The 13,611-nt window shown below is 39.3% G+C and overlaps 1 protein-coding gene across 7 annotated transcripts in view; it reads left to right on the top strand.

Annotated features, from left to right (window-relative positions):
- Window positions 1-13,611, top strand: part of herc1 (HECT and RLD domain containing E3 ubiquitin protein ligase family member 1) — a 117,261-nt gene that overhangs the window by 22,662 nt on the left and 80,988 nt on the right. For all 7 annotated transcript variants that reach the window (XM_041786312.1, XM_041786305.1, XM_041786327.1 and 4 more), the window contains exons 7-13: window positions 3,029-3,172; window positions 3,391-3,518; window positions 3,725-3,869; window positions 9,730-9,901; window positions 10,653-10,787; window positions 12,167-12,332; window positions 12,679-12,804. In XM_041786312.1, the coding sequence (XP_041642246.1) occupies window positions 3,029-3,172; window positions 3,391-3,518; window positions 3,725-3,869; window positions 9,730-9,901; window positions 10,653-10,787; window positions 12,167-12,332; window positions 12,679-12,804 (1,016 nt within the window). The remainder of the gene's footprint in view (window positions 1-3,028; window positions 3,173-3,390; window positions 3,519-3,724; window positions 3,870-9,729; window positions 9,902-10,652; window positions 10,788-12,166; window positions 12,333-12,678; window positions 12,805-13,611) is intronic.

The following is a 13,611-nucleotide window of genomic DNA, read 5'->3' as shown; positions in this document are numbered from 1 at the left end:
CTCTCAGCAGCTGTATAATGTTTAATTTGGCCCCAAATGACACTAGGTTGGTGATAAAAATAGACTGTTCTATTGGATTTTTAATAAAATTGTTTGCAGAAAGTAAAAATCATTATAAAGTTAAATTATGCTGTTTTATTTTGAAAAGAACTTCATTCAATCTTTTACTTATAAATCAAAAATACATAAATCATGAAATACTCTGTATTTTACAGTGTATGGGAAGTCCTGAAATGTTTTCTGTTATGTTTACTATTGATGATTATAAAATGATTATTTTCCTCATTAAGGGTAAAGCAAACCTACACAGAACTCACCAATCCTGCATGCAGTAAATGGCCAAAACCCTGCAGTCTAGTCCACCATTCAGGCTCACAGCTGTGATTATATTAGTCCATTATCTGTGCTGATGAACGCTGGACCACTTTCTGACAAGTTCATAACATGAGAGCGTCTTTAGACCTTATTCAAGAAACTGTCCTGTGTGATCATGGAGGAGAAAGCTTGTCTAGAGGCAGGAACATTTTAACTTCTCGTTGTTGGTGTTTGAACTGTTAGACTGAGATAAGTCTCCATTGTTGTGGAGATGTGGATCACATCTGTCCGTTGCTGGGCCGTCTTCTCTCTGACATGTACGACTCTGGCAGGGAGTTTTCAGCAAAATGTTAGCCTCTAACTAGCCACGCTGCTGTGTTTACCTTCCTCTCCCTTGCTTCTCACTGCTGATGCGCATGTGCAGAGGAGTTTTCTGGATTGGTGGAGGAGAGAGAGAGTGAGCTCGCTGTTGTGAGAGTTTCGTTCAGGGACAATGGGAGAAGCGAAAGTCCAGTGAGAAATGCATGCTGACGACTCAAAACTTCCACATAATTTATTCTCGGATATTCGCGATAAAGTCATTTTTTACATCGTGGGTGGCAAAAGCCGGGATACATCGAGTATAGATATATCGCCCAGCCCTACCGACCACCTGTTCTGTGTATGCTCAGAGCCTACCCCGTCTGTATGAGCTGCTGCAGGTCACTCTCTCACCATCGTATCAGCTGCGGAGCGTGGCTGCTCGCACTCCAGATGCAGGGGATTACGCATGACGAGAGGAAATAACATTCTGCTTAAATCTAACGTGCCAGAAATATAAAATTGGGCATGAATTTCAAATCTCAAATCAAAGTGGAGTGAAGTTTTTGTGACAACAAGTTAAACCTAAAGTCTTATCTGCACCTGTGCAATAAGAACCAAGAGACCAATTTTCTTGTAGCATTAGCAACAAATATGTCACACTGAACAGCCCTGCTGTAAGCCTCTGCTGACTGTCAGTTTTAAAACTGTAAAGTTTCCTTTCAGTTAATGCTGAGTTATTTTAGGTTTTAGTCGTCTCTTATGGTGCTCCCACCTTTTGAAAAGTTCAGTTCAGTGAAAATTAAGATTCTCTTTGAGTAGTATCTCATTGGAGGTAGATATCTTTAATAACACATTGATAAATAAATAATTAATGTCATATATCTCCTTGTAGTTCAGTTATTCTGTTTTGAGTTTGGTTTATCCCGTTCAGGGGTTCTAGGCCAGTATAACCTCAGGACCGACCATCGCCTGCTTCAAGAGAAATTTTGACCACAATTTCTAATTTTTTTTCTCCTTGCAAATGAATTGGTTGAAAAATGGTGCAGCTTCTACAATGAAGCTTCTACAATAAAACAAATACATCACAGAATTTTTGCAACTTTTTCAGGGCTGCATGGTATTATTACTATGTGATCCATATCATTAGTATAGAAGATGATTAGGGCCATTGAAAAAAATGAAGATCCCACCTTTTTTCCAATTCAAGGAGTAAGTTTGGTTTCTGAGAATGAAGACAGCATTCTGAAAGTAAAGTCAGAATTAGGATGTTATAGTCGGAATCCAATTGTTATTATTATTATTAATAATAATAATTTTTTTTTTTTCTTAAATTTTGGGCCAAAGAAAGTTAGATCCCATAAAAACCATTCAGTGGCCCTGATCCCCTTTGTGAATGTGAATCAAATGTATTTCTTTCTCTTTTCTATCAGTTCGACGCTAATGAAGGTTGTGAAGTTTTCCTAAGGAACCCCTGGAGGGATCTTCCTTTTAAGCTTTTATTAACACGTAACTGTGAGACGTGGCTCTTTATCATTTAAACCTCCTAATGAGTTAGGCACTGCTGACAACACCCCTGAATCTCATTAGAGGTTTGTGAATTGGCCCTGGCTGCTTTCAGAGAAATAGCATAGACCTTTTGCTCAACTGTTTGCTTACTGTAACCCTGAGTATTTCATCTTTGCTTGATTTCAATGAAGTCAGAGAGCTTTTACTGCAGCTGGATTTGAAGACCTCCCTCTTATGTGCTCAACAAAGTGATAAAATTTACCTGGACAAGACAAGGAGTCAGACCTAAAAGAAAACCTTTTCTTCAACTCCTGGTAGAGCATGGTCCGTATGAGCAGAGGCCAACTCTAATCACAGCAAGCCACGTTCAACCACTTACCTATGAAGGGTTTGAAATTTAAGATGGCACTTTGATCAAAACGCGATTGAGACTTTCATTAAATCAATAATCTCAAGATGGGACTATGTGACTGTGTTTCTTTGTTGTGGGTTTGGTTGTTAATGTGAAGCATTTATGGTGACATTAATGTCTGCAGTCACAAACTGTAGGTGAATCAAAAGGAACAGGATGGGGAAATGCTAGCTTATATATATATATATATATATATATATATATATATATATATATATATATATATATATATATATATAATTTGTCTTCAAGATGAAATAACAGGGAATTTGGCAAAAACAATGTTGACGTAACATGCAGTAATGCAAAAAAGCTATTAAACTTGTGACATTGGCTTACTTTAGAAGAAGATGAGTCTTTTCTGAATGCAGGCTGCAGGAGAACCGAGCTCTCCTTTAGACCCTCTATTTGCAAAAAACCCCTCCAGAACATTTTTTCTTTAACCATGCTTTAGTCCAATCTTTAATCCTGACATCTTTCCTGGGACTGCAGGTCACGGTGACAGCAACAGCAGAAACATTCCTACTCTGGTTAAAGACATCAGTAATGTGGGAGAGGTGTCATGTGGGAGCTCTCACACTATCGCTCTGTCAAAGGACGGACGCACGGTGTGGTCCTTCGGAGGAGGAGACAACGGTGCGTCAAATTCATCCCTCAGTATACTTCAGAATTTGAACAATTTACATTTGCATGTTAGGACCTTTCTAGTGTAAACGTTTCCACGCTGGAGTTTGAGAATTAAGGAGACTCCTGTATTTGGTCTTGAAGTGTGTCAGAAATGTGTGTCAAACAGTTAAATATTACCAAACTGTGATAATGTGCTCACTCTGTATTTAACTTGTGTCATCCTGCAGGAAAACTGGGTCACGGTGATACCAATCGAGTCTACAAGCCAAAGGTAGTGGAGGCCCTGCAGGGTATGTTCATCAGGAAAGTCTGTGCAGGAAGCCAATCATCTCTAGCCTTAACCTCAACGGGACAGGTACAACATCACTGAGGACACATTTAACAAAATAAAAACTCAAACTACAGGCCGGATCTTTTTCTGATGTTTACACTGGACATTGTGGTAGATGCCAAGGTCAGGACTGGTTATATCAGAATGTTTTCTTGGAGCAGGACCAAGAGTAAAAGCTTTTCGGTGTGTAATCATGCAGTGATGCTGATCCATGCCTTTTTGGTTTTTAGGTGTATGCTTGGGGCTGTGGTGCTTGTCTTGGGTGTGGTTCCTCTGAGGCCACAGCGCTCAGACCCAAACTCATCGAAGAACTCGCCACGACCCGGGTGGTGGACATCTCCATAGGGGACAGTCACTGTCTCGCCTTATCACACGGTACATGTCTTTGTTTCTTGGCCTCACTTTCTCCTAGCTGTCTCTTTTCTCTGTAAAGTTTATCTTTAAAATCTCAGAACAATGATTAATAAATCCTTGTTTTGGTTTGTTGTGTGACAGAAGGCTATGTTATATTAGCCACCAGGCCAAATTGAAGCCATGAAAACATCTTTAAGTATATAACAATAACTTTCAACAGAGTTTAGAGCTAAAAATTCAGAGTTTAATTTTCTCATCTTAAAGTGATCTAGTATTCCTAATATTTCCATTCCTTGTGAAGCTGTGTTTCTCTTGTGTTTATGAAGGTTCTTGTTGTAAAGTTTTGCTGATACATTCCGTTTTTTTGGTCCTGCTTTTCAAAATAAAAGTCTCAAGGACAGCAAGAAGTGAAGACTGTTATTGTGACAAATTTTGCAGAACTAGAAAAAGAAATAGAACGTGTATAATCAGATACTTCATAGAACTTTAGAACGCCACGCTGTCAGAGACTAGGGTGTAACAGATGGATAGATACAGTGCCATGAAAAAGTATTTGCCCCCTTTCTGATTCCTGATTTTTTTGCATATTTATCACACTTAAATGTTTCAGATCATCAAACCAATTTCAATATCTCACTACGACAACAAAAGTAAATTCAAAATACAGTTTCTAAATGATGATTTGATTTATTAAGGGGGAAAAAAATCCAAACCTATCTGACCCTATGTGGAAAAAGTTGTTAAATCATGAGTTAACTGGGATTAACCAAAGCTGAGTTCAATTTCAGTGGCCACACCCAGGCCTGATTACCGCCAGATTTGTTGAATGAAGGAATCCCTCAAATAGAAGCTGTCAGACAAAGTGAAGTAGGCTACAAGATCTCAGAAAGAAATGTATCATGCCACCATCCAAAGACATTCAAGAACAAATGAGAAACAAAGTGATTAAAATCTGCTAGTCTGGAAAAGGTTACAAAGACATTTCCAAGGCTTTGGGACTCCACCGAACCACGGTCAGAGCCATTATCCACAAATGGAGAAAACTGGGAACAGTGGTGAACCTCCCCACGAGTGGTCAGCCAACCAAAATGACTCCAAGAGTGTAACGACGACTCATCCAGGAGGTCCCAAAAGAACCTAGAACCACATCCAAAGACCTGCAGGCCTCACTGACTAAGTTAAGGTCAGAGTTCATGACTCAACCATGAGAAAGACACTGGGCAACTCAGGCATCTTGGGAGAGTTCCAAGGCCAGAACCACTGCTGACAAAAAAAGAACACAAAGGCTCGTCTCACATTTGCCAAGAAACATCCTGATGATCCCCAAGACTTCTGGGAAAATATTCTGAGGACTGACCAGACAAAAGTAGAACTTTCTGGAAGGTGTGCGGCCCGTTACATCTGGAGTAAAAATAACACAGCACTTGATAAAAAGAACATCATGCTAACAGTCAAACATGGTGCTGGTAGTGTGATGGTCTGGGGCTTCTTTGCTGCTTCAGGACCTGGACCACTTGCTGTGATTGATGGAACCATGAATTCTGCTGTCTACCAGGAAATCCTGAAGGCCAACATCCGGCCTTCAGTTCATGACCTCAAGCTCAAGAGCTCTTGGGTTTTTTACCCCTTAAAAATTTAAATAATCATTCAGACAGTGCATTTTGTATTTACTTGGGTTGTCTTTGTGAAATATAAAATTGGTTTTAATGATCTGAAACTTTAAGTGTGATAAATATGCAATAAAAACAGGAATCAGAAAGGGGGTACATTCTTTTTCATTACAGTGTGTAATCAAAGGCCACCATGGCTGGTAGGTTGGGCAAATTCTACCAAGACAGAACAAAAATATGGCATTAAGTTGGCTGTTACTATTTTTTAAATAGCCTACATATATTTTAAAATCTCTCATATCCCCAGGCTCATTGCATACACATGACTCGTCTGATGGTTACTCTGATCCAACAGTGAGTTCAAAAAGGGCTGAACTGTTCAAAAAGCATGAGGAAATAACAAGTACAAAGACCAAGCAAATATTTAAAGTGAAATTCAGATATTTTTAGACATTTGCCCTATTTCTATGTAGGGCAAAATTTTTCAAGTGTGTAATAGATTTCTTCAGCCTTCAGCAGTGAGACAGACTGTAATGTCTGGAACATAATCCATGATGGATGAAAGTAAAAGTGGTTGTTTTTGTCACTAACAAGCTAACACTGTTATTCTAAGTGGCTGGAATCATTACAGTGAGGATCCCTATGGAGGCGGAGTTCTCAGTTAAAGAGGAAGCTGATTTTTAACCACAAACAGCCATCGCATCACTCTACAAACACACCACAACACAATGCTTGATAAAAACAGTTTTTCCCGCAGAATAAGAGGCTTGCTGGCCTACAGTATATGGAAGCTTCTGTTTGATCATGTCGGGTTATGTTCAAGCTAATTCCTCTGTCCTGGACGGTTGAATTTGTCTATTTACTCTTGTTGCTTTGAGGAGAGTACTGTTTTCTTCTGACTGTGGTGGACAATATCATCGTATGATAAGCCCTTTCTCTTACCATCATGTTGTCAGAGTCTTTAGTGTAACTAAACTCTCAGACCACCTTTTCAGATGTAAACCTGTGTATATGCAGATTTAGCACTATTAATCAGTAGGGATGCACCGAAATGAAAATTCTTGGCCAAAACCGAAAATGAGGAAATCAGGGCCGAAAACCGAAACACCGAAAAAATATTATGCCAATTATTAGTACCATTGCATTTATGGCTATGACTGTGTCAGCTACTAACCTCACTAAAATCAATTGCAATTGCAACAATTAATATTAATGCTTCAAAGAATAAATCAGTTACAAAATTATGCAAATATTTATTAAGCATTTCATTCCAACAATGCACAATATGAAATAAAATAAAATACAAAATAAAATGTTTAACTTGACCCCACTCATGTCTACATTAAATCAGTGGTTCTCAACCTTTTTTCAGTCATGTACCCCCTGTGAAGTATTTTTTCAGCCAAATACCCCCTAAACAGCGCAAAGCTTTTTTGCCAAAAAGAAAGACATTAAAGAGCACTGTGACAGCCGTCTGATATATCAAACTTTGTAACTGATAAACACTTTCAAATTACAAATAATAGATTTTTTTTCATACATTTTAAATGTTAAAAATGCATGGCTAAAGTCATGGTCTTCTTCTCGTCTCTAAATGTGGGAATTCAAATTAATGTAGCTGTTGAAAACAGTGACTGGAAAGGCTTTAAACCCAGAAGTGTGTAAAACTCTGCTTGGCTGCAGCGGTCTCTCTGGAACAATTTGGAAATAAAAACATAGAGTAAGAGAGAACTTAAAACCTGTGAATAATTAACTAATTATAAAAAAGACTTCTCTTTTCTCAAACTGAAATCATGAACTTAGTTATAGATCAGCATTTCTTCACAAAAAATAAATCATAAACTTTTTTATGAATGGAGAGGTTGTGAATACAGTGATTGACAGGCATGTGCCAGTGTGGGTCAAACCATCCTGCCATGGGGGAGACTCAGGGGGGTTTTAGGGTGATTAAATATAAGAGCCTACACAATATTAACTCCAGTTTATAAACTTAAGGTCCTTACACTCTATACCCAATTTTTTTCATACAAATTATTTACACAAAATATTTACAGTTAGAACCTGTAGCGAGTCAAAGCAAGCTTCCACACCTGCAACATCATTTTGCAGCGCGACATTGCTGCAGATATTTAAGTAGCGCATTTGTGCTCTTATGGACATGTCCGGCTGCCTGTCTCCCTCTCTACCAGGCTAAAAAAAAGAGGCAAAAACACAAGAACTGATATAGACAGATATGAGGAGATATCAAACATCAGGTGGTGTTGGAGAGGAGGACATTTTTGTTCTTCTGTCTACCTTAAAAATCGGCACCACCATCACCATGTGCGCTCGTTGGAGCAAAACTCACACAGCTGGAGCTGTTTCTAAACTACCGGTACTTTAGTGAAATATTTACCAACACAGTCTCCTCTGACCTCAGACAAACGACTTCTAAATGCTGCAGATAAACCAGCTAAATGACTTCTCTGGACAGTCTTGAACACAAACAGGTGAGCCAGTCTGTGCGCTGTGGAGAGAGTTAACTCTTCTCACCACGAGCCTCAGCTGTGCCCTTATTACTCTTATTGATCATATTTGACATAGAATGGATGAAAAGTCACACCCTCCTCTTACAAACTTGGCTGGCACCGTGAATGAAACAGTGAAAAGAACGGCACTAACGTCCTGGCTGTGCGTAAAAGCGCCGCGTTACGCACAGAGTGAAGGACAGAGAGGGGCAAACCTCCTTTTATCTTCTGCTTCAGTAAATATTGCTGTTTATCAGAGGACAGAGAAAGCACACCGCAGACGTTCGCAGCACGAATGTGATTTTAGAAAGAAAGGCGTAATATACTCGCAAAATCGTGTTGCTCCTGACGTGCAAGGAAAAGCGCTATTTTTCTTAAATTGCCGGCATGTATTTTAAAATCTCACCTACCCCTGGAGTGCCTTCACGTACGCGTACCTCTATTTGAGAACCACTGATTCAATGCGTGCTAGCCGCGGTTTTTGCTTGCGTCATCACAACGTCGTGTTTTGGCCTTGTTGTTTCGGTGATCAAAATCTTTCGGCCGACAACCGAAAATGCACTTTTGGGCCATTTTCGGCCGAAAATTTTCGGCGGCCGAATTTTCGGTGCATCCCTATAATCAGTTATGGTTTAGATCTCAACATTTTATGTCAAAATATGTAAATTCTACATCTTATGTGTGTTCCTGTAAAGCGTCCTTGGGTTCCTTGAAAGGCGCTATATAAATTCAAGATATTATTATTATTATTATTATTATCTTGTGTTGAATTGTGTTTAGTGACTGCCCTCTAGAAGGTGAAACCACTTGCTACAAGTGAATTATATTAAAAAAAAATCTTCTGGCTGGCCTGAAACCAAGGTAGATAAAACTTGGGGGTTTGTTTATGCTTGAAAATAAAAATCTACGCCTGTCAGTGATTAAAACACTTACTGTTAGGTTGCACTAACGCTAGGCCCAGCTGCCTCATACCTTCCTGTTCTCTCTGAGTGGCCAGACAAGTGCAAAAGCTAACCCTAACCCTAACCCTAACCCGTCCTCCAGGGCTGAACAAGTCATTGAAATTTTATTGGAAGTTTTATTGGAATGCAGTGGTCTCTAAGGTTAAAAGTGTGCCAAAGATCCATTTCAAGAACAATTTTAATTCAAATATGTAAGTCTTCTCCAACATGTCCTCTCTTTTCTCCTTGGCAATAACTGCAGTATAATAAATTGCTGATCAATATTCATCAATTCCAACTTCAGAATAATTCGATTGCTCTCAGTTTTGATAGGCTTCAGTACAAAAACAAGTAGAAAGTGTGGTAACAAGACCAGACAAACAAGTACGTGGTGCTCACAAGGGCATAGACCAGTGGTTCACAACCGGTCTAGCCTCAGGACCCACTAGTCTTTTTCATGACAAACCACAACCCAATTTTCCAAACGTTTCCAACAACCCATGTTTAGTTATTTTAAAATGTTGCTGTTTTTTACCTTTGAAGGAACCAAATAATACATGACCACTGACATGTTTTACACCCCCCTTTTCCCATGATATAGAGAATGGAAAATGATCTGATGGTCAGCGTAGAGAACATGACTTGTAGTCAGCCATGCTGCTTGTTGTGTATCGGTGCCTTTGCATAAGCTGCTGTAGTGTGACAAAGCCCAGCTCTTCATTATCTTGAACAAATAGGACTCAGTCTTAGAAGTAACAGCATAAGGACTAAAATCATCACAGTCTTAACCTATTATATTTCCTTTTTCCCACCCTCCATCTAGACAATGAAGTCTACGCATGGGGCAACAACTCCATGGGCCAGTGTGGACAGGGGAACTCTACGGGGCCGATCACTAAACCCAAGAAGGTCGTCGGCCTGGACGGAGTCGCTATTCAGCAGATCTCAGCCGGCACGTCCCATAGCCTGGCGTGGACGGCTCTGCCCAGAGACAGGTCAGCTACCATCATACTGTAAATATCGGGGGTGGGGGTGGGGATGGGGGGCTGGATTTATAGAACAGGGGAGGAGATTAAGCACATAGTTATTTTAATTATCTTCTAAGGAAAGAAACTGATTTTTAAAGTATTTTTTATTGCCATGAGGTTGAATTGTTGCAGCATTTTTAGCTTTAAGTTGATGTTGTGTCTTGTTTTACCCATTTCTGTGAAAAATGGTTATGTAACAGTATGTTGTTAGATAACAAACATTTGGCGGATTATTTAAGCATTTATTTGCTGCTGTAGCCAGAAAAAGAGTGGTTGATTTTTCAATAATGAGGTTTTAAACTACTCAGTGTTACTCTCTATGCCTACCATATAAAAATAAATGGTCTGTTTTTTCTCCGAGTGTTGTGACTCTGACATGTGGGAGGTTTCTTTTACAGAAAATAGTCTGCATAATTTGGCACTGCCACAGAGTTTAATCCAGTTTGGGGACTTCCACTGACTTTGTAGAGTAAAGTTCGCTTGGGCAGTATTCTGTAACTTCTGTATATTGATAAACTTGTTGGCTAGGAGTATGGGATGGTATTTTCATATTAGGTTGAGTCCAGGCCTAGCAGGGATCCACTAAAAGCTGGTCTGGTCTGTGACCCTCTTCTGGGTTAAGAACCGCTGGTCTACAATATATCTGATGCAAATCCCTTCATCCCCTCAGCCTCTGTGCTCCAGCATTCATCAATATTTCCTCTCTTTGGCTCTCCAGACAAGTGGTGGCGTGGCACAGACCGTACTGTGTCGATCTGGAAGAAAGCACCTTCTCCCACCTGCGCTCCTTCCTTGAACGATACTGTGACGGCATCAACAGCGAAGTTCCTCCTCTGCCGTTCCCCTCATCCAGGTGAGTGACAGCAGGGTGAAGGCAGGTTCATCTCTGACCAGATACTTTGACTTTACCTGTGTTTTCTCATGTTATTCTCTTTAAGCTTAGTCATTTACAGATATTAAATAAAGAAAAACCCACTGAAATAACTGAAAACCAGTGTTAACTTTGGCAGCTGTTTTTAATTTTAGTATCAGTCATTGTCTTTAGATGAAAGGTCTTTATTTTTTGTCCCATTTTAGTCATTTCTGCCCGTTTTAGTTTTAGTTTTAGTCTAGTTTTAGTCCATAAAAGGCCTCACATTTTAGTCTTTACTTTTAGTCCAAGCATTTATTTTCTTGCCTAAATCTGGTACTAATCATGGTAGTGTGTTCTTTGCACTCTGCCAAACCTGGGGTCCCTGCTTTCTACAGCTGAGAGGCAGAATAGATACAGATGCACTGTTTTTTGACAGATTAACCCACAGTGGAGAAATATCACAGATTTTGAATGTCTGACGAAAACTACATTACATTTTAGTCTAGTTTTAGTCATCTTGATGAAAACTAAACTTAGTTTTTGTCAGTTTTAGTCATCACAGATCTATTTTTGTTAGTCTTAGTCTAGTTTTAGTCATCACAGATCCATTTTTGTTAGTCTTAGTCTAGTTTTAGTCATCACAGATCTATTTTTGTTAGTCTTAGTCAAGTTTTAGTCATCACAGATCTATTTTTGTTAGTCTTAGTCTAGTTTTAGTCATCACAGATCTATTTTTGTTAGTCTTAGTCTAGTTTTAGTCATCACAGATCTATTTTTGTTAGTCTTAGTCTAGTTTTAGTCATCACAGATCTATTTTTGTTAGTCTTAGTCTAGTTTTAGTCATCACAGATCTATTTTTGTTAGTCTTAGTCAAGTTTTAGTCATCACAGATCTATTTTTGTTAGTCTTAGTCTAGTTTTCGTCATCACAGATCTATTTTTGTTAGTCTTAGTCTAGTTTTTGTCATGAAAGAAAAGGCTGTCGACGTGTAGTTTTAGTCACAGGTTTGGTCGACGAAATTAACTACTTTAAACTGATGAAGTAATGATGAAAATAATTTAAAAAGAAAAAAGAACTGATAATAATCAAAGATTGCTTTTGAATCATGGATGAACAGAATCAGTGTTTTCTAAAATGATTGTGTTGAAGCACAATTCAAAAGCAACGTCTGATTTTCACTAGTTAATTTTCAGTACATTTTTATTGATTATTACTTTGTCAGTTTAGGTTATTTCGGTGACCATTGTGGGGTTTTCTTTCTTTAACAGAAGGGTCCCAACTATTTTGTCCATGTGTGTAAATTATATTCCTAGATATATATGTCAGCTTGAAACGCAGCTCCGTCAAGGAAGGGTTTTGCATTTCTCATATTATTGCAGGGAGCATCATAACTTCCTCAAGCTGTGCCTTCGACTTCTGTCCAATCATCTGGCTCTGGCTTTGGCGGGGGGTGTGGCCACCAGTATCTTAGGTCGTCAGGCCCGGCCTCTGAGGAACCTTCTTTTCAGACTGATGGACTCCTCAGTACCAGATGAGATTCAGGAGGTGAGATGACAAAGATCTGCTGTTTTTAATAAAGACAAAAAGACCCCCACCCTGGTTCCTGCCAAGAACTCTTCCACAGCACTGAAGGTCCTGTCCCTGAAAGTACTGCAGAGTAGTGGTCCTCGTAGTAGAAATGATCTCCATCTACTTACATAAAAATCATACCTTCTCTTTTGTGAATGCAGTGAGTTGTATTTTCTTTATAAGACTTGTTGGTCTAGGTGAGAGAAAAATGCTTGTACTTGATTCAGCTCTGTACTGAGTGTTCTGTGTCACCTGTGAAATGAGAACCTAGATCCTCCGATCACCTGAAGCCCTGACAGCTTGTCTGCCTCTGTCCCTCCAGGCGGTGATAGAGACTCTGTCTGTAGGAGCGACCATGCTGCTGCCTCCACTCAGAGAGAGGATGGAGCTTCTCCACTCGCTGCTGCCCCAGGGCCCTGACCGCTGGGAGAGTCTCTCCAAAGGACAGGTGATACCGCATACTTTTAATATCTTATTTTATACCGATAGGGCTGTACTGTCTGTAAAGTGGTTACAACCTGCTGATAATAAACATGAAGGGCCTTGTTTAGAATCCACATCCAGAAATATTTTGATGCAGACATCTTTATATTCAGTAAAGATAAGCTGATAAGCTGGGGCGTTTCCACTTTAGCTCATTGTTTTGTACTGGACCAGAGTGTGATTGCCAGCTTTGAAAAGTAGTTTCAAAAACTACTAGCTCATCTGTTTCAAAAGACCATATCAAAGGAGAGGAATAACTTCATCAAAATTGCAAATAAAATAAAATTCTGCACACTGTCAAAATTGCACAAATACGTTTGCGACTCTTGAGTACAAAACATTCACAGTGTGCCGGAGTTTGCTTGCAATTTTCATCCACAGAAAGAAGAAATGGGCCAGAGACGAATATCTGTTTTTGTCTGCATGTTATGAAACATTTAGTTTAATTTGATTAATTTTGATGTTAGTCGGCTGTTTGTCCATGAACAAACTTGTTGTCTACTCATACGTGGGCCAGTTTTTCTGGATTAATGAACTCTGAGTGAAATAATGATCATGTGACCCGCTGTTGTCCTCAGTGTGACCCCCCAGCAGCAGCACGTTTGCTGTAAGGCTCTGTTGTTTGTAAGGATTACTTTGATTATCCAGTAATCCTCTGATTGTTTTCTTGATTAAAGGATTTAAAGCTAAGTCGATGAACTTAAAAATGTCTCAGAGGCCAAAGTGATGTTTGGGTTTGTTTGATTCTTCTTTTATTATTATTAACAGCTGT

This window comes from Cheilinus undulatus, linkage group 1 (genome assembly GCF_018320785.1).
Source record: "Cheilinus undulatus linkage group 1, ASM1832078v1, whole genome shotgun sequence".
Taxonomy (NCBI): Eukaryota; Metazoa; Chordata; class Actinopteri; order Labriformes; family Labridae; genus Cheilinus; species Cheilinus undulatus.
The sequence above is the reverse complement of the archived record's forward strand: the minus strand, read 5'-3'. Positions and strand labels throughout refer to the sequence as shown.